The sequence below is a fragment of the Anguilla anguilla genome, chromosome 11 (genome assembly GCF_013347855.1).
Source record: "Anguilla anguilla isolate fAngAng1 chromosome 11, fAngAng1.pri, whole genome shotgun sequence".
Taxonomy (NCBI): domain Eukaryota; kingdom Metazoa; phylum Chordata; class Actinopteri; order Anguilliformes; family Anguillidae; genus Anguilla; species Anguilla anguilla.
In genome coordinates this window covers 31,934,275-31,954,748 of record NC_049211.1, presented here as the reverse complement: position 1 = coordinate 31,954,748, position 20,474 = coordinate 31,934,275, and the positions used below count along the sequence as shown (strand labels likewise).

Here is a 20,474-nt window from a genome sequence, read left to right as displayed (position 1 = left end):
TCTGTCAGGAACAGTCACTTTTGGTCAGAGCCAGACTCAAAGGTGTCCTGAGGCTGCCTGGCTGTATCCACAGTAAAAATCAGCACCAGGCCATACCATTAAACAGCCTTTCTCTTTAAAGAAGCCGAGGGCCTTCTCAGCCGAGCGCATTTTTTTTCCCTCTCACATTCGTGTTTACCAAAAACAAAAACAGTTTTGGAGTGTTTTAGGTTTTAGCTTGACTGGGCAGGACCCGGGCACATGACTCAGCGCCAAGAGTGCGACATGCCTCCTCTGCAGCGGGAAAACAGCCTTTCCGCTAAACTGTGGGTCTAAACATGGCGTCAGCCTCCCAGGTGGATCCGTGCGATAATGCACAGTAATTTTCACACACCCTGTCTGTCAGCAGCAAGTTATTATGTGCAAATATACAAAAGCAAACAATCAATGCAACAAGAGAGAACTAATGCTCATAGAGTTTAATTTTATTTATTTCTTTATATGGGGAATTTATTACAGTTTCTTCACTTGTCCATTCTAGAGTACTTGGATAAGGTCATCAGTCAGACAGAACATATTCTAATTATTTTGCAAACATCGGTTACATTTAGCAATCTAATTTCACTGTTGAATGTTGAGACGAAACAAATCCAGATTAAATATTTTGTTCAAAGGGACAACCCACCTTGGATTTAGGACTTGTAACATTCTGGCAGTATCTCAGAAATTACATGGCATTCCAGCCTGAAGATCAGATGTGTTCATATGAATTAACCTGTGACCCAACACCCAAGATTGATTTCACATGGAATGCCCCAATGAGAAATGGTGGTGTTCATTTCAGAATGGTGTCCTCAACTGCTTATTTTTGAGTTCACTTTAAAATCAGCAATGATACCACACCCATGAATCCAGGTGAAGTAAGTGTAACCTGTCTAATCAACTGCTTTAATTGATCAATCAAATGTTGAGTAACAATAAAAACCTGCAGACCCTGTGGCTCATCTTTCCATTTCTATGCTGACATGCAGGATACTGGTCATCAGGAGAATTACACAGAATAAATAAGGCAGAATTTCCTCAGTTCGGCTGGTTGCTGCTGACTAAATGAGACAGCCTACAGCACTGCAGGGATAGCGTATCATGACCCGGCAGGCTAATGCAGGCACAAGGACACCCTCATAAAGGTCAGTTGCAGCTTCAGAAGGGGATGCCACAAATGCTCCCATCATGGCTACGGCTTTGTCCGCTTCATGTAAGAATGCTGGCTAGTAATATATGGGTGTCCATTTCTCTTCCTGGAAGGGTGGGTATGTATGCAGTTTTTTTTCACCAAGTACCCTGGTTCAGTTAGTTAACTAGCTATATACACCATTCACTCATAGATTGTGCTGGAACGGAAATGAATGCGTTCTTATTTATGAAAGAGCATCCTAAAAAGCCCATGGGTGCTGCTGTTTCACCAGTCGAGGGTATAGTCATGGGTATGCATGCACATGTATCATTATGACCTCTGTCGTAAGTTTCACCCTACCAAGCCGTAACTTGGCGGGATGGCATACCTGCCATCCCAATGTTTACAATTATTTTGATGCGTGTCTCGTTCTTCTGGTTCGTCATAAAATCGGCCGTTTCTGTCTCAAACTAGCCAGATGATAAAGCCACGTTAAATTTGGTTCAATTCATAGTGTGGAAATGTCACTTTGTAGTTAAAAAAAGTCAGCACTGCTGGGCCACGATTGGCGCAGATCGAACCTGGAGTTGCTCGGTATCTGCGTAGCTTGATAGCTAAGCAAGTAGCAACTGAAATGTTCACTTGCCTTAGCAACTTAACTTGCAGTGCTTTAGCAAGCAGGATGCTAAAAGGTAATAAAGTCCAATGCAGATCCTACAGTATGTGAATAAGCACAGTTACACATGCTTAGCCTTGTATCCAATAAAGTTTTCGATACGTCCATATGACATCTTAACCAGAAACAGATTGACGCAGGATATGCAGGTCCAACGTTTTTTCAATCACGCCTCCACTACCATCTCATCTCCTCCGTGCCCCAGAAACCAATCTTTGTGTCCTCCCTCCTTCCAGTGTCCCAACATTGGAGGAGACGAGCGAAGCACACAGGACTGTATTGGCGAAGCGGCTTCAAACTTTCCTTCCCTCCTTTCCTCCACATAACTTCTGGGTAGGAGACGAGCGATAATTGGGAAGCAATGGAAGGGAGGGGAGGAGTAAAAAGTAATGGGACACACCTCAGGGGAGACTAGCTCTTCGAAATTGTGCTCGGAACTTGTGGATAGCGATTACTTAGTTTGACCTTATTTTGTTCAATTACAATTCTCATCTAACTCTTCTGGCTTGTTTGCCAATTAGATTTTGTGCTTGAAAATTGACTCGTTCCATTTAATTTTGATTCTCGTCTAGCCCTTCTGGTTTGATTGCCGATTGGATTTTGTGTTTGAACATTGACTCATTCCATTCGATTCCAATTCTCGTCTAACTCTTCTGGTTTGATTGCGGATTGGATTTTGTGTTTGACAATTGACTCGTTCTATTCAACCTTGACTCTCATTTTGCCCTGACGCTCAATGTATAGTGGCTCCAGTTAGTGTTCCAGGCTGTTTTCTATCCAGTCAGGTAACACTCCTACTATGGTGCACATATAAACTGAACATTTACCAGAGTCAACTTCAATGTTGCTTAAACTCTTGAACTAAAGGACTTCGCTTTTAAATTCTTTTAACTTATGATCCATTTTAACAGCTGGATATTCACTGAAGAAGGTTCGATTGAGAACCTGCATTAGCTATCAGGAATGGCTAGCACCAGGTCCTTAGCAATCAATGATGCTACAGAAACTGAGGTACAAATAGTGGACAGCAACCCACTAAAGGCTGCAGGCAATTCTTTTTTTTTTTTGTCATTCCAGATTATTTTGATCCAGAAAACGACATTCTGCATTTGGGACTAAATGAAAGAGTAATGCAGCACAGAGCTTCATAATAGCTGCAAGCACAAGTAGCATGCAGGTGTATCATTATTAATCTTACCCATTCAGGTTCAGTGCTTTTGGTTCAGGTAATAAAATGCATAAATGCCAACATGACAGAAAGAACATTAGATGCATTAGATAATATTTCAAGTCACTACATATGAGAAAACATTCCTCCTCTTAAAAAAATGCTGGTTTAATATCTAGTTGTCTTTTAGACCATCATATTTCAATCCACTGTGAAAATTGGAACGTCAGTTATGAATTGTCTGGTTTCGAGAATAGCTGTCATGAAATAAGACGAGGTGTTTAAAAAACACTCCAGACTCAAACTCAGCTTACTTATGGATTATTTTAATATTCCCCACAGTTTAAAACATTTTAAAATTGCTATTAGCAAGCACAGTTAACTCAAATGTAGCAGCGGAATGAGTATTAAGTACTTGAAAAGGCTTGAAGCCTAACATTTATAGATGAAGAACATTTACCAACAGAAAATTTTGTTTAAATACTATATATTTTACATAATATATTCACATAACATATTGCCCTCTCTATACACTGGAAATCCTTTCAATAACTTAGGCTACACATTTTTTGGAAAATACTTTTTTTTGGTGCAGTTCATAGTTCCTTTGTCAGTGTTCCACATGTCAAAATGGCACATTATGTAAGAGGATAACATTACTGCAAAAACGGAAATCACCTTCACCAAGGTTACCAAACGAGGAAAGCACAAAAAAACACACATTTTCAGCATGACCTTGTTTTTTTGTACATAAGCATTGCATTGTTCTGTGTTTGTTATTGGAATAAAGCGCAGGTAATGCGTCGTCAGTACTGTCAGTTCAATGTGGGTTGAACTCCCTCTCTCAATAGGGGCCGGTGTACTGTCCTGCAAAGACAAAAAAAAAACTGCAGGTTTTTGTTCCAATTCAGCCCATATTTCTAGATTCAAGGTTCCCATAATCAGATTCATTTTAAAGCTCAAGATTTTTTTAAATGATTATTTTTTGTGTTGCTAGTGAATTAGCCAGAAAGCCAGGTAATTCTGAACATGTAACTACAGTAAACATGCAGGTGCCAATTTGCAAATATATTATGTTCGTGTGTTGCATGTCTTCTTGGCAGCAAATTCCAGACTATAAGGCCATCTGGCTGTATACAAGCCGATGAGCTACAAGCCAAGTCCCACTAACATTGCTAATCCTGGTATTAAACAATTCAAGCTAGCAAGTTAGTGAGAAATGCATGCATATAGTTGATAGTTGCAAAAGAACAAAAAGTAAAAATCATGAACGTAGCCAATTTTTCAAGACACCGCACAAACGATATAATGTCTTTTCCAAGACAGGAATTTAAGAAGTTTCAATAAAAACCCTGTTAACTGGAGCACTTATTTTGTTATTTTGCTGTCATGCACGGACAGGAAAACCTGCAGGATTATGGCATTGCAGGAACAGAGCTTCCTACCACCGATATAACCAAGGGAAATACAGAGACGGGAGAGGGAGTGTGTGTGTGTGTGTGCATGTGTTTCTGTGTTTGCATGTGTATACACACCATGCGGGATCATGCGCAGTCCTCTGTGTGTTTAAACACTTTACATCTGGAATGACTTAAGAGCGTTCGATGCAAATCATGTTCCGCCTCCCGCCAATTATATTACAAATTAAGAGCGCGCCCTTTCCCGCTCTCGCAAAGTTTTGTTGGGGTGGACGAAAATGCCCCCCCGTACGCCCTTCAGGGAGCGTCCGTCAAAAAGACAGGGACAAAAGGGAGGGGGGTGGGGGGCAACGCGACGGGGAAGACGTTAAGTGACGACTGCAGAGCGGCCCAAAAATTACACCCCAAGCCATTCTATGGCCCCGGGAATTACATTTAAAAAAGGAGCGGAAGTCAATCACACTGAATCACATTTCCCCATTCCCAAAGATTAAACAAAAGCCGAAGGGATCATCGGAAATGGCACCGCGGAGAAAACGCATAACTTATGATAGCCATTCTACATGAACATATACCGTTATAACTCACTGCTAGCACTCCCCTAGGATTAAAAACAGCAACATCTACCCAATCTGTACACCAATACAACAGGTAACATGGGCCTATTTACTTATTCTATTAAAACCTAAGGTCCTTATTTTTTAAGGGGTATGCACAAGACAGTTCTGAATAAACTTGGACTGACCTTTACTACTTTAGATTAAAAATGAGCCATAAACTGAGCTATAGTTTCCCGCAGAATTTTTCGGCAGGATATAATATTTTAAATAAATGACGTGTGGATGATAGAGTTTATAGTTTTCATCAAATTCTATATAAATTAAGCTAATTTTGACTCCTGATTACCTTCCTGCAACTATTTAGAACAGTTCCCATTTAAGTTCACTTGTCTTTTGAACTGTTTTTTTTTCTTCAGGAGCCTCTCCTATCACCCCCCCTGCAGGTCTGTGGTGGTAATGGAACATAATTGAGAAGATGGCTGTGATTTTTTTATGCTGTTTTTTTCCCGCTTTTTTTTTTTTTTTTTTGCGATGCTGGCGTGCCCGGACCCTCCCGCTGAAAGCCGATGCTGCCCCCTGCTGTTCGCCTCGGTGCACTGTGTGGCGCGTCCCCGGTCCTCAGAGAAGTTTCAGGCTCCCGGTCACATTGCTGACCAGTTCCTCTTCTCCAATCAGGGCCAGGACAGTGCGAGACCCAGGCTCCACCTACCCAAGGGTTTCCAAAATTATTTACACATAGAGGAAGTTTATTGCCATTAACGCCTATATCACAACCATTGGCTGCACAGCAACTGAGGCACAAACTGTAGCAAATTAAGTATACATATCTTTAACCCTTTTTAAACTGTCAAAACATTTAGACACTGATAACCTGCTTTCTTGTAACTCCTCTACAGACAGATTTCCCAGAATAAATAAACCTATAGGACTAATCATGTGAATCACCAAATTCGAGAGGAACATCAGCTTTGGTACAGAGAACTGTACAGTACAGAACTGAGCGGCACTACAATATAGTGTTTAGGGAACAGTTTGTAACAGAGGTTGCAGGTTCACATCTTGATGGGGCACTGCTATTGTAGAAGGTTGACTAAACGTCTAACATGAAAGGTAAAAACTGGCAAAACAGCAGTAAATTGGTACCGTGCTGAAGAGAGAGGTGCCCACCTGAGTCTGCCCAGCGTCCTGCACCAAGTAAGTGGGGAGGCTGAGACTCATGGCCAAGGCCTGCAGCTCCAGCAGGTGTGGCATATTAGTGCCCTGCATCACCACTTTCTGTGCCCTGCAGAGACAGGAAGCCGGTGTCACACAGAGAAGTGACCCCAACAAGTATTTATGCAATTTCATAACCTACAATTATTTATGTATTCTTATTCGGGGAAACATACAAATTACTGATAAAATTACATTTTCATTGCATATCTAAACATAAAACAAATTTACAACAAATAACTTTAATACAGGTCGGAAGTGACATCTGATCCCTTTTCTGTGGGGTCAGATCTCTACATGACACTGGCTCTTTGTGGGGAAAGGAGAGGTGTGTTCACTGGCATAATGCAGTTTCTCTGGCCCCCCATAGGTGCGGATTTCCCAAGCCACTTTTCACTCCCACGTTATAAAATAAGGAACTGTTGTTCCTCAGAAACTGCCATTGTAACAAGTTTATAGAGATAGAATCATGAGTTTTAAAACTATGTATTGTGTGTCTAGGTTGACTGAAAATTTCACCGTAAAAAACGGAATGAATGTAAATAAGCCCACTCCGTGACTTAAGGGGTTAAATGCCGTGGCAACGTCTGGAAAACTTTAACTATGTCTGGTGATTTAACCCTTTGCGCAAGCCGCCTAGTGGCCAGGACGCTGCTGTCCTGAGATTGCTTAAATCAGACATTCAGTGCTCCTGCAACCAAACTATGAGTGGAAACAACAAACTCTGTGTTCTAGCTTTATGAGTACATGACAACTATGCCAAATATGGAGTTTCTAAGTGCCACCATTGTCCAGTAGTTAATCCATTCAACAAGCACCCCCTGCCCAGTTTCATGTGGAACTAGCGTGGCACATTGGACAATAACATCCATCTGGGAGTTCATAAAAATATTCTTTCAACACCAAAAATTTGTATTCTGTCATAGCAACAAGATAAAGCCAACAATAGGTATGCCAATACAGCAGTGAAAACGCTGCTCACTGAAGAGTGAAATAAAACACAACTGGCAAATTTTCACAAGCGACAGCTCTTGGGCACAGGGAGGGGAGGGCGAGAGCTAGCAGCATTTTGCATAGTGTAGCTTTCATTTTATCCCAGACTGCCAAACAATAATAAAAATCCCAAAAATACACATGTCCAAACAAACACAAGCACAAAAGAATGCAACCTGTGACTCCTTAAATTTACCAGCAGCTTTTAAAAAAAGGATCCCAACCACGCAACATCGGAGCAGAGGGAGGACTTGGCAGCGCACACAGTGAAATGACAGTTGGTTATATGTCACGTTAAAAAGAAAAAGTAATCAAAGCAAAGTATAGTGTGTTGCTTGCAGAAATAAACAACTAATGTGGACTCACGCTGTTTCGAATAAAACATGGGGAGGCAGCTACTTCATGCAGAATTTCAAAATTTCAAACTAAAGGAGAACAACATTTTTGCATTTTCACCAAGATAACTGCATTTGTGGCACTTCATTTCTACCTGAATTATGAATATAAACTAATCTAGTATTGTTAGTATTTGTAAAGGATGCAAGTGTCTCGCTTCATTAAACCCTTTTCCAAGTCTCTGTGATGCTCACATCATGAGTTAAATTTAAAGCCTTAAATACAACATTTAAAGTGGCGGTTATTCTTATTATGCTTAAAAAGATTCTATGTATCCTGCAGCCAGCCTTACATACAACTCTCTCTCTCACGACCTGATTTAGTGAGTGATGGTATTTTTGGTAGCTTTGTTTCATGGTACCTCAACAATCTTAGTTCTTTTTTGAGCAACACTCAGATATTTTCTCCTCATTTTAAAAAGCAGGTCTAGCTAGTTATCAAGAGAAAGCTACAGCCTTTGTCTCTATATGTTTTGAAAGGGATACTATTCACACAGGTCAGCCCTAGGTTCTAGAATCTATTTGGTTTAAATTAGGCGTGATTCGATGGTAGTGTGATAGATGGGTAGGGGTTTCTGTGATGATGAAGGGTATTGGCTACTCAGTACGGTCTATTCGGCTTGTAGCCAATAGGGGCTCTCTGCTGTCTATCAGCATCAACACCAACTGTCAGATCTCACCTTGTTCAGTCACATTTTTAAAAAATATCTTTTTCTTTTTCTTCTTTTTTATCAGACTAGGGCGGGGCTGTGGAGTCCGCACTACGCCAGTGGCTGTCTTGTAGCACAGGGTGTTAGCCTACATCTTGTGCTGGGCATTTACTTTATCTTCTGCAGGACTTCAGAGTTTTTCCAGCAGTCCTTACCCAGTGCGGTCCCACTTCCATGCCATCTCCCTCCAGCTGTTCTTCTCCTGCAAGGCCTGGTACAGCCCCACAGCGGCATGCGCCACCTGCGCTGCCACCTGCTCGCAAACGACAAGCGCGCATCGCAAATCAAGTGCTCTCGCATCACGCAAACCCATCTAAATTCAGCTGCTCTAACTTCACACAAACATGCATCTGGATTCACCTGCTCTAATTTCACAAAAGAGTGCATCTGAATTCAGCTGCTCTAACCTCACACAAACATGCATCTGGATTCAGCTGCTCTAACCTCACACAAACATGCATCTGGATTCAGTCCTCAATTCTTACTGTACCACAAGTGTGCACCTTTGTGAAGGTCCCTCAGCAGGTCCAACATTTTCAATTACTCATCAGAATAATAATGGAACCTGTGAAAATATTACACTAAATCTAAAACAAATGGTTTTGTTAATGTGGAGACACTGACCTTTCCCACCCCCATGGACAGATCCATATTCACCACAAACACCATCTTGAATATGAGATCGTCATCAACTTCCTCCTGGAAAACAAGGTGGTAAATAGGTTTACCGCACAAATCATCAGACAAGTGTCATCTTTGTTTGAAAGGATAATATATGAGCTTTGGAAACTACCTAGGGTGTGAGCATTTCAATCCAATAATCAGTTAATTTATAGTGCACTACCACTATGACTACTACTGTTCCTATCAACCCTCTATGACTGGGTAATATGTCATCTTTGCAAGTCAACTTGAGAATAGCCAGCTGACCAATCAGTCACTCATCTGACAGTTGATTAATTTACTTCTGCTTCAGTTAGTACTATTAGTAATATCATTACTAGCATCACCGCTACTACAACCACTAATAATAATTATTATTATTATATAACAACAACAATAGAAACAATACTACTATTACTACTAAGCTACTGCTGCTGCTGCTATTACTTCTACTACTACTACTACTACTACTAATAATAATAATAATAATAACCTCGTTTTCCAGCTTGTTGAAGTAGTACATGGCAGCCTCCTCTGCAGACACATTCCGGGTGTGTATAAGAGCCTGACAGGAACCAAACACAGTGTAGTATAATGGTTAGGGGACTGAACTTGTAAACGAAGGTTGCAAGTTCTATTCCCAGGTAGGACAATGCCTTCATATGCTTCAGCATGGTAGGTAACCTGAATTGCTTTAGTATTTATGCAGGGGTATGAATGGATACTGTGCAGACTGCAAGAGAACAGCTGCAATACAGATAGACAAGCAGTCTATCACGTGCCAGGCCACTGGAACCTCTGGCAAAATAACCAGGTTGTTAATCCACATTTAAACAACACAAGCTGACAAAATCAGATGCTCATTTGAAATTAATTCTGTATTCTGAACCAATGCTGTTAATCTGGTAATCAATTCAGATGCAAATAATGTGCGCAGTGAATCCTGCTTGAACACGTTATGATGCAGTGGATGAGGAGCGAGGCCTGTGTTAGGGAGGGAATGCTGGCGACCTGGTGAAGTTCATGGCCCAGAGGAGAGTGTAACCATACCTGCTTGGCCGCTTCCTCAGGTATGTCCAACTCCCGCAGCTGCTGCAGGTAGGCGGGGTTCACCTCCTCTGAGGCGGGATCGGGGCCACCCTGCTGCGACGGCTCCATTTCCTAACTCAAAAAGAAACAGCAAAAATAGTCAATGGCGTTTACATTGGAAAGCCGGCTAACTGGGATCGACAGCTCTCCAAAAATGGCTAGCACTGCGTTTCCACTGCGTACTGTCACAGATAGCAATAAACGCATAATGTAGATTCACGTATAATGTACTCAAAGGCATTTCACTCCGCTCAGTTACATTTTTACTTATGGTAAAGTTAAATTCGCGAACATTTACATGGATACGCATCTGCATTCTGCCTATGAGCTTTTCGGTGAAAATCGAGAGAAATTTAAACATAAGATTAGAACATGGTACAACAGCGTCAATCGGACCCATAACTCGGACCAGTGAGGATTGGGCTGTCATAATTCTTTATGAATTCAGAAAAAAAAGATAAATTACGCATAGCTAGATCCAATATCCCGGAATAAAAGGTTGTCACACCAGGACTACGTGTACACAAGACGTCAATATCTGAAAACATCATGTGCCTTATGACAATGTAGCCAAAAATGTGTTAATGTTACCAATGTGACGCTCAAACTATTAGACAATGTGCTGTTGTTAGTTAGGTGGCTAGCTGAAAAGCTAGCACCTAGTCAGAGTTGTCTGAACAGTAGCTAACAAGCCACTGTGTTAGCAGGCATTTATGCAGCTAGGAAGCCAGCAGCAAAAACATCACCCCTCCCCAAATTACTCAAACTAGCCAGTTTTTTTCCCTGGGATGCCGCCCATGTCATGCAATCACTGGACTTCCCAAAACGCTACCAGCCACTCCTTGCTAGCTTAGCTGGGTACTAACCTGTACTACGCAGAGCTACCTAGGATCCACTTGTAGCTTGTAGAACGGGAAGGTGGCTAACCTTGGGATAGCACGAAAAATAGCTAATGTTACGTTATTCAGTTAGCTTTGCAGGCTGTGAGGACGACTCACTGTATTTTTTTATTTAATTAATTTTTTTCTTTTGCAATTTAGGTAGCTTGCTCGCTAGCAAGCTAATTCTGGCAAGTCAGCCAGCTGGCTATGTTATGTAGCGATACCTACTGCTCACTATTAGCGAGCAATTCCGGATGTCAGACGTTGGCTAGCGAACTAGCTTAGTCGTGGATGGGTTTAGAAACATTTACTGATCCGATATGCTGTTATGTAAAAATGATAGTTGAAACAGTCTCCTATTCCATTCATTTCCCGTTAGACAGCTGGCAAGCTAACCCGATAAACAACAGAACTGTGCGCTAACCAGTATGTGCGCTACACACTTGGATGGAAATGGAATTCGCAAAGAGTCCAGCAGGGAATAGTTGTCGGGTGGAAATGCTGTTAAGGACACCAAGTGCCCGTACCTAACACAAGTCTTCGGTAGGCTGTGTGTAATGTTCATTAATGAAACCCTATAGATTATAGTATGTAGCTCACAGTAATGTGGAAGAAATCATATAGGCCAATCCATCTGCCGTCACCCTTGGGACACAAGCTGCGCAAATAGATGCTCCTTACTGAAGCAAGCCTGGGAGGAAGAATAAATAATTGAGGGGAACTGAGGATTTCTGATGATGCAATCAACAGAAAAAAAAGTAGAAGATAAAAAAGAAACAAAATCACTTAAGTTATATTAAGTTGTATTCAAATTATATGTATTTACACAAGTCAGTATTCATAAGGAGCATGTGGTCATTGTGGTTTTCTGAAGGAAAGGCTACATTTCTGTTGGAAACCCTAAAATCTCCCATTGCTGTATAGATGTGGGGTATTCCACAACACCCCCATTCATGGTTAACTGCATAGTTGTTATCCTACTTAAATAAATGTTTTGTCACTCATTTACACATATTCCCGTTGTACATTGCACAGACTTTATTCTGCTGTTCCACAGACTGGTGAAGCGGACCAGACTAAATGGTATATTTAGCATGCATATTTGTTTCTAATACTGAAGGGACAATGATGATCAGAAAAGGATACTGAGATAAGACTTATAGAAAAACAAAAAAGTGGATGCTCAAATGGAGTTGCCAGTATCAGTTGGAGACTGGAATAAACACCCAACTTACACATTACACAACATACAGATAATATTCACGTAAGGCCAATATACGTTAGGATAATATGCACATTATGCGGATACATCTATAAGGATAATACTGCATGCACATGATGCTGATATACCGATAAGGATAATATGTACATAAGGCCAATGTTCACATAAGGATAATATGCACATTAAGGTAATATGCATATAAGGACCATATGCACATGAGGCTTATACGCACACTTTTTACTGGCTCGTTACAATAGGATAATTAAATTTATTTTCCTCACCATATAATGATAATTACAGTAATATTGCAGCCATATAAAATTGAGTCACTGCATAGCCATGAAGGCTCAGAGACTAGAGAATTGTGGATGTGTGTCTAATAATATATATTACAAGAGGCAGAGGTGGCATGGATTTTGGAATATTTTATTTTATATTAAAAAACAGCATTTAGCCTCCAATGCCCATTAAAAGAGTAGGCTTAATGGGCACAAGACACACAAAAACACACACACAATGAAAAACTCATAATGTATTCAGTGAACTGTAGTTGTTTTCATCAAAACAGATTTGCAAAGAACAATATGTAAATGCTATGTAAAACTTTTTATTTTTTTGTCTACCCTTCTGTTTATGGTATTATGTAATCATCATCTTGTGAAGTTTAGACATTCAAATTTTCTTATATTGATGTTGAACGCATCATTTATAAAAAGGCACATATAAATAAATATAAATAATTAAAAATGATTTCATTTTCATAATTTAAAATGAGTTCAGTTAAATTCAAAACTCTCTTCTTACATCCTCTGGTCTGGTAATCCACTCAGATTGCCGGTACCAGTCGCGAAAGGGCTATATCCAATTCATAAAAGGGTATCAATATGTATAAAAGGGTGTTGAAGGTCAGAGGTCATCGTTATTCATCAGTAGCTGCTGTCAAGAGTTGAGCCAGGGGTGAGAGAGACACTGGGCTGCAGTTGCCCTTCTCTCTGGCAGGAAATCCAGCATTTGTAGCAGGAAGTCAGAGAACAGGGAAGCCTCCTTTAGGCTGCAGTGGTACTTCTCCACCAAGACCTCGTACATACCCCACGGCCGCAGGATACTGATCCTACGCAGGTCACCTGGATGGGGGAAGGGGGTCCAAACAAGTGTGAGGTTAAAGAGAAAGCAACGAGTGAGAGTGCAAATATTTGGTGTTGATGCGTTTTTTAAATTAAAGAACATTTAAAATGGCACTTAGCATGCATTTACTATCGATCACTATGGGTCTTTCAAGATCCTTCAGTCAAAATCTTGATCTAAAAATGTAATATTACACATAACCAAAGAAAACAAATACTATGATATTAAGCCTATTTTGTGCAGTTTTCATACTATCTAGAACCAGAGGATTTGGTATTGGTCACTTAGTCACATAGTGATTTATGTTGTAACCAATCAGTGGTATATATGTTTAGTCGGCTAAAATCTAATTGAATTTATTACTTAATTATTTTCTTGTTTATATATTTGGAGCAAGTAAACATGTATCATTATCTTGTGGCTTAATGAACACTTTAAATGCAAGAAAAAAAAGTGATTGCACAGAATCTTCAAAATAAGTATTTTCTTGAAAAAGTGCAGGTTTGCTTTGCTAAAAAAATAAGTGTTCTGCTATTTGACATATCGAACTTCCTGAGTTAAATCTAGAATACACATGCTTATGACAATTCATTAAAAACACTTGGAACATATTCTTCACCATTGTGGTTAAAGTAGTGATCAGAGTATTTCCCAGACAGGGCCACAGAAGCGGGGATTCTTCCCAGAAGTTCGATAATGTGAGCTAAGTGGTCTGGAAAAAAACATTTGGATAAAGTTAATATGGAAGTTAATGGAATGGATATTCCATTTCACAGAGTAATGTCTTACCCTCTCAGCTTCAGGTTTCTCAGACATACCTTCCTCCAAGGAGAAGGTCTTCCCTCTCTTGGGCTCAAACATCGCTTCACCAGTGACAAGCTCAAAAGCCTGTGACATCAGCAAAGAAAGCCGCTAACACGGTTAGCTTCCGTGCGCACACGCGCCGTTCTCATCAAACAAAGCCAGAAATGGCGAAGCAGAAAAAGGCAGATGGGGTGTTCAGGCCCTGCTCACCATGCAAGCCACACTCCAGATGTCCGCTGGCGGGCCATACTCTAAGCCCAGCAGAACCTCCAGGGAGCGGTACTGACGCGTCTGGATTTCGTCACAGAAGTGCTTGTACTGTCAGTGTATAAACGCAACAACACAGGGCGAGAGACGTGGGTCAATTTCAGCATACAAGGACAGTTTTCATTGTTCAGAATCACACGGGTCACTCAGTGGATTTGACATCACAGGTTTGGTTAGAATTCTGTCCCAGAATTATCTACCAAACTAAATTTACTCTGTTTTTCCCATTCAGTGGGTGACGGTAACAGAATGTATATAAATATATGGTTTGAGATGTTAGTACTCACCACCCAGCAGGAGTTCCCTAGGTCAGCTATCTTGACAGAGATCCCCTCCATGCTGCTGGACATCAACCCACTGCCCCTGGACTTGCTTACTGGAACTGAGGTAGGCACACACAGACATAAGAAGTGACTTCCGGTCTATGCTGGTTGAGAGTTAAAGCAATCAAGCTGCTGTGATTGTGCATGTGTGAGTGTTTGTATGTGTGTGTGTGTGTTTTTTTTTTGGAAATTCTATGTTAAATAGTTTAACTGGTTCTAAATGTAAAGTAGCCACTGGTTAGCAAGAATGGAGGAGCTTTGGAGGAGGTCACATGATTGAGTTTTAGCACTAATTGCATGGGTACCTCATTAAGGAGGCACGGTTATTTTAACAATAAACAACTGCCATGAGTTGATACACTGAGTACTGGCTAAGTTCTGTTTTTCTCTGTTTAGAACACCACAGTGACCAGTTATCTTCCTTGGCAGTGCTTCTGCTAGTCTTCTTGTGGATAAGACATTGACCATAGATGGTGGAATAACCAGAATGACTATTATTTATGGTAGCTGCACGAAAGATGAATGCAGTTAAACCTATGAGCCTCTGGCTGCTGAATGTGTGAGCTAGAAATGTCTGTAAGGTAATAGGCCTTAGATTACCTGCACTGTCCTGGTTCAGTGCCTCTTTGCCTGGGAACTGTGTGCGAACTGCGCCCTCTGCTGTCTGCCTGCAGGATTGATTCTCCAAGCACAGCAGTATATTTTCAGGTTTGATGTCAGTGTGTATGATTTTACACTGGTTATGCAGGTAATCCAGCCCTTGTAGAACCTGCAGGCAAAAAAATCCTTTATCTGATAACCTCAGGGTCATAAAAAAACTCACATTTCCATTTTTGAGATTTGGGAGTTTGATACATAAATAAAGATCTTCAATTATTGCTTTATGTACTGTCATTGGCCATGCTAATAAAGTTTATTGAAAGCATACGACTAAAATTTAACTAAGGGATTTTAATTATTTCTTGATTTTGTTTGATGCTGATCATAAATATTACTTTTCAGCCATTGTCAGAAAAAACTGCAGGGGGAGAAAGTATATATTATTAGTATAACATGCATCACTGTAATTAAAAAGGCCGTTCCACTCACCTGTTTAATGACCTGCTTGACCCAGAGAAGTGGGAGACCGGGGTTCCCAAAGCAGTTCTGCCAGCTGTGAAGATCCGGGCCCAGCAGCTCCAGAACCAAGCACACGTCTGAGAGCAGGAGTCAAGGTCCCACCTCACCGCCTCCACAAACATCCCCCCCCCCCCCCCCCCACATGAGACCCAGAGCCGCTCAGGCCCGCAGTCCTGTGCCACCCCCCACTTCGTCTCAGGTGACCTCAGGGCAACAGTTAAACGTAAGGATATGAATCCCGTTCTCTCCGGCCAGTTTGAATTCGTCCAGCAGCTGGACAACTTGCTGACTTTGTGGGTGCTTTCTGTTGGGCCCGCAGACCTGGTGGGATGGTGGGGTGGGTTTAGGTGTTCGGGGTGACGAGAGGGGACAGCAAGATTTAATACAGCCCATCAGTTCTGTACTGAAATACACCTGTGAAACCCAGGCACTCTCTACTGAAACAGCCCTGCATAACCCAGTCATTTTCTACTGAAATGACCCCGCATAGACTAAGCATTTAGCACTGAAATAGCACCCAGAGTAAAGTGAGACAAAGGGAGAGAGTGAGACAGATAGCGAGAAAGAGAGACTGAGGGAGAGGGGGAAATACAGAGAGAGAGAGACAGAAAGAGTAAAGTAGCTGGTATACACCATAGGAGGTGTGTCAGGTACTCACACAGCGCAGCAGTGCTAACTCATCCTGAGCAGCCTGTGTGAAGCCCGCTGCACTCTTCAGCACCTTTACTGCTACATGCCTACTCAACCTGCAGCATGTACACATACACACACACACATGCACGCACACACACAAACATCAGTACAAAAGTACTGATCAGCAACACAAACACATGCAACAAAGGAATGACCAACATCACCTTGGCCATAAAAGCATCATAGAAAAACTGTCTGTGCAAAGAGTCAGTGATGAGAAATTCTCCGCAATGGTGTGTTTTCCTGGAGTCCAGTGGAACTCCACAGTACCTGAGGTCCAGACACTGCCAGACCGTGGAGAAGTAGCCCCAGCCAAGCTTTCTTAGAACCTGGTATCGTCTGTTGAAGGTGTCCCCTATCTGAACAGGGTGGTACCCTCCTGTACGTGACATACAGCAGGAGATACAACCATTACACCGGGGGTCTGCCACTCTGGCCCTAGAGAGCCACAGGCCCTGCTGGTTTTTGTTTTCACCTTAAAATCAGCACCCAGTTCATCTATTAAGATGTCCTTATGCAGATGCTTTATGTACAACACAAATGACATGATATAAAATTATGTATTTTTAAAAAAGGATTCCACTGGAAGAAAAAGTGTGAAATAATGTATTACATTCTGTTTTGGGGGAAAACAATTATTAGTAAATCAAACCTTAAATGAGTTCAATTCCACATTAAACCACAATAAAAAAATAATAGACAAAGCCATATAAAATCGGAAAGATGTATGATTTTAAGTAATTAATGAAGACAAATGGGGTTTATAAACCTTCGTAGGCAAGGCAGGGAAATGAGAGAGACCTAAAACTGTAACCAAATAGCTCACAGGTGTGGTTAGGAGGTTCAACAGGTGACCATACGGGATGTCCGCAACAGAACACCTACCGTAGCAGTAGTCCATCGGATCCTCTTCGTCCTGCATCTCTTCTCGTTCCAGGTCCAGGAGACAGCCGATTTCGCGAACCCCAACTGCCGTTTTCCGTTCCGCTTTCTCTCGCTGTAGCCAGGGCGAGATGGCGTTTAAAAAAACAACAGACATTGTGAAAGACTCATAAAGAAACCCCACCTCCGCAGACGGACGTCAAGTTGCTGTAGACATATTTGTGAAGCGACACCTCTGTATCCAGGCAGTGTAGAGTGACCAGGGAACAGGCCAGGCCGGGCTACTTTTAGACATACCCCTATTCACAGATAACACAGACAGAATACCAGCCCAGCAGGAGATCACGGAAAGGCCCTGAACTGAAAATCGATCACATCTCAAGATCGCTTTCTTTAGGTGTGAAGCTATGGCTCGTTCAGGCTACCACTGTCGTCTCTGGCCTCTCGATTTTTATGATTTATGATGTGATTTTTAGACGGGGAGTTTTTAAACGAGGATTTGCTTTTACAACTTAATATTAAGCATTTGCACATATCACTTAACTGCTTCTGACACCTATTTTACGAATTACTCTCATAATCCATGTACACAGATTACTTTGATGATGCCATCTCTTGTAGGCTAGGTCTACTGTAGGCAGGAGGATGATCTGGTAATTCCTTAATATAATTTCCAATAAAACATAAAGTATAAATAATAAAAGCCAAGTAATAGGTCTATAACAGTAATAATATACACATGATTTTCCAATACCCCTATAGTCCACTGCCCTCGGATTGCTTTTGACTACGGTGGGCAAGATAATATAAGCTCAGTGCTTGTTGTAGCCTACGTGACCCCAGAGACACAAGGCAGCTAAAACTTCAGCGAACGTAACCTCTTCATTGTCTCTGGCGTACAGAGCTGTGGAAAATTAACCATAAAAATTCCGGGCATTCGCAAAACGGAATTAAAGGCATTGCGCCAACTGTCCATGCATGCACTTTCAGGGAAACGCAGAATCAAACATGAGCATTTGGGGCAAATACTCAATCACTTTACTAGCCTACATATGATTTCCTAATTTTATGAATATTTTTCATGCTCATTTCCAGTATGCTATCAGGGGATTTAATTGGCAATAAAGTCAAAACGTTTAATAGGCACGAAAGTCAAACGCTCTTTATTAATGACAGCAATTGGCAGTCGTGGCCAGCAGGAATTTGCGCCACGTAACCACATAGGCTACATACAACTCTGTCAGCTGTAGCTTGCGGCAGATGCGCCGTTGTCCATGCGCTCGTTTACTTACTGTTTCGGGGGCACCTGGGCACGACTTTGCCCCGCAGGCTGACTCTGCCACATGGCCGGCTGTGTGAGCGGTGTTCACGGTGCGCTTCATTCGCCGCATGCGGGTTGTGTATGTGGCGTGTAGAGAAATCCCCCTCTATCCACGCCCCCCGGTGTTCGATAATACATCGCAGTGGCAAGATATTTCGGCGAGAGTGGACAGATGGCTAGGATTGCATTTTAAACTATGGCCAGCGATCCCGCCGGGCTGGAAAGTCGCACGTCACGTGTGAGAGAGGATTGAATTTTCCACTGTCTGCAAATCTAAGTTGTTGACAAACAGAAGGAGTGGCATGTTAACCCATTTATCTCAAATCTTGCCGTGAAATTCAAGCAAGTGGATACATGTCTGAATCCATTCCATCTTTCCGTCCTTATATTTATCGGGTGCGTGGGAAGCAGTGCGGTTTTGGGAAACACTTAACAGCTGCTTTCGAACGAGACCGGTGGTATAAATATCAGCGCTCCGTGCGCAGAAAGCACGCCGGCTGCATATCATTAAGGCGTAGCTGTTAACACTTTTGTGGCACGCGTCTAAGCCACACATTGAAAACCGTTACCTGGTGTGTTGTAGCCTACTTCTGAGAGCAGAACTCTAAATAGGGACGTTATCGATCTGAGGGCGCGTTATGACAATATTCAAGAGGCTTCTGTGCATTGTGGCCTTAAACGGTGATGCCGCCAAGCTCTGGCTTGTCCACCTGATATGAAATGTAGACGTGGATAGTTGCCCGTGCATGTCATGGAAAATATTAATATACCACTGGAAAATTCTACAATACTTGTCCATCATCCAGTGTCGCATACTGGATCAGGAACTAAGGGCAGTGGCGTATCCTTGAAAAGGCAAATAGATATTAAATTGTCTTAAAGCCATACGATGCAGGTTTTTTTAACCTTGAAAATATTATGAACTGTGTTTAGGCATCTATGATGCACGGACAATCTCTGTCTTTATGCACTTTCATACACCTTTATCTGTATTTGATATTCAAAAATGTGTTCTGGACGTTTCTGGGCATGGTGCTCTTTTCTGTATGGGGAGAGGTGGGTGTGGCTGCAGAGCCTGTGATTTGGGATCAGATTGTTTGTTGCTAGTTTGCGGGCTTCTGCAATGGTGGACGCGAAGAAGCCTAGATACATTGAAGCAAAAAGACAAGCCGACAGGACTCGTTCAAGAACTAAAGTCAACCTTGAAATTACTTTTCTTTGGTGGTGTCAGCTGAAGTTCGCCAAGGGGATAAAAAGTGATGGGGAGTTGATATGCTTTCTGTTGGTCCTGTAAGTAACCTTACCTCTAGCTATCCAGCTAGAGGTTCCAGTGTTGCCCGTTTAGGTAGGCAGATAGCCAAAGTCAGGTACTCAGGGTGAGTGGGCAGGGTTGAAGATGGAGGAGGAGACTTCTTTGGTTATAAACAGAGGACCACAGCAAGGCTAAAAAAATCCTGCATAGTATGCCTTTAACCTAATATGTGTAAGAGGTGCCAGTTGCCATGCATATTTTTGTGTCCTAGGCAAACAAATAAATTAATACAAAATTATGTTGAGAACTGTGAATGGATGTGGATGGAAAAAGACTGAAGGAAAAACAATATGAAGGATGAACCTGGATCTGTAGCTTCGATCACTAGTGTACACCCACTGACTGGCACCTTCAGTTGAAACAAGGTCATGCTTACACAGTATGCTAAGGCAAACACGAAGAGAAGATGGTGACTGGGCATCAAATCCCTGCTGGATGTATTACTGGTGTTGAGGGCTTTTCTGACAGAGCAGAGACAGCTTTAACTT

At 41.8% G+C, this 20,474-nt stretch overlaps 2 protein-coding genes across 8 annotated transcripts; both read right to left on the bottom strand.

Annotated features, from left to right (window-relative positions):
* Nucleotides 1-3,302: 3,302 nt before the first annotated feature.
* On the bottom strand, nucleotides 3,303-11,408 carry LOC118208376 (probable peptidyl-tRNA hydrolase 2). 6 transcript variants are annotated; one of them, XM_035382985.1, is made up of 8 exons: nucleotides 11,147-11,408; nucleotides 10,904-10,964; nucleotides 9,999-10,113; nucleotides 9,442-9,513; nucleotides 8,910-8,984; nucleotides 8,441-8,538; nucleotides 6,143-6,257; nucleotides 5,544-5,680 (listed from the first exon to the last, which is right to left on the bottom strand). In XM_035382985.1, exons 3-8 carry the CDS (start codon nucleotides 10,104-10,106, stop codon nucleotides 5,594-5,596), a joined length of 555 nt encoding a protein of 184 aa, XP_035238876.1. In that variant the 5' UTR covers nucleotides 10,107-10,113; nucleotides 10,904-10,964; nucleotides 11,147-11,408; the 3' UTR covers nucleotides 5,544-5,593. The 6 variants fall into 6 exon arrangements, with proteins under 6 accessions (XP_035238875.1, XP_035238876.1, XP_035238877.1 ...); XM_035382986.1 differs by having other exon boundaries at nucleotides 9,999-10,109; XM_035382984.1 differs by having other exon boundaries at nucleotides 3,303-5,680; nucleotides 10,904-11,407.
* A 1,142-nt stretch (nucleotides 11,409-12,550) lies between these two features.
* On the bottom strand, nucleotides 12,551-19,111 carry si:ch211-220i18.4 (SRSF protein kinase 3). Of its 2 annotated transcripts, XM_035381164.1 has the most exons (12): nucleotides 18,646-19,110; nucleotides 17,357-17,468; nucleotides 16,742-16,850; nucleotides 16,437-16,524; nucleotides 16,012-16,099; nucleotides 15,749-15,855; nucleotides 15,260-15,428; nucleotides 14,624-14,718; nucleotides 14,280-14,387; nucleotides 14,084-14,153; nucleotides 13,885-13,977; nucleotides 12,551-13,264 (listed from the first exon to the last, which is right to left on the bottom strand). In XM_035381164.1, exons 1-12 carry the CDS (start codon nucleotides 18,742-18,744, stop codon nucleotides 13,080-13,082), a joined length of 1,323 nt encoding a protein of 440 aa, XP_035237055.1. In that variant the 5' UTR covers nucleotides 18,745-19,110; the 3' UTR covers nucleotides 12,551-13,079. The 2 variants fall into 2 exon arrangements, with proteins under 2 accessions (XP_035237055.1, XP_035237056.1); XM_035381165.1 differs by lacking the exon at nucleotides 13,885-13,977 and having other exon boundaries at nucleotides 18,646-19,111.
* Nucleotides 19,112-20,474: the final 1,363 nt, after the last annotated feature.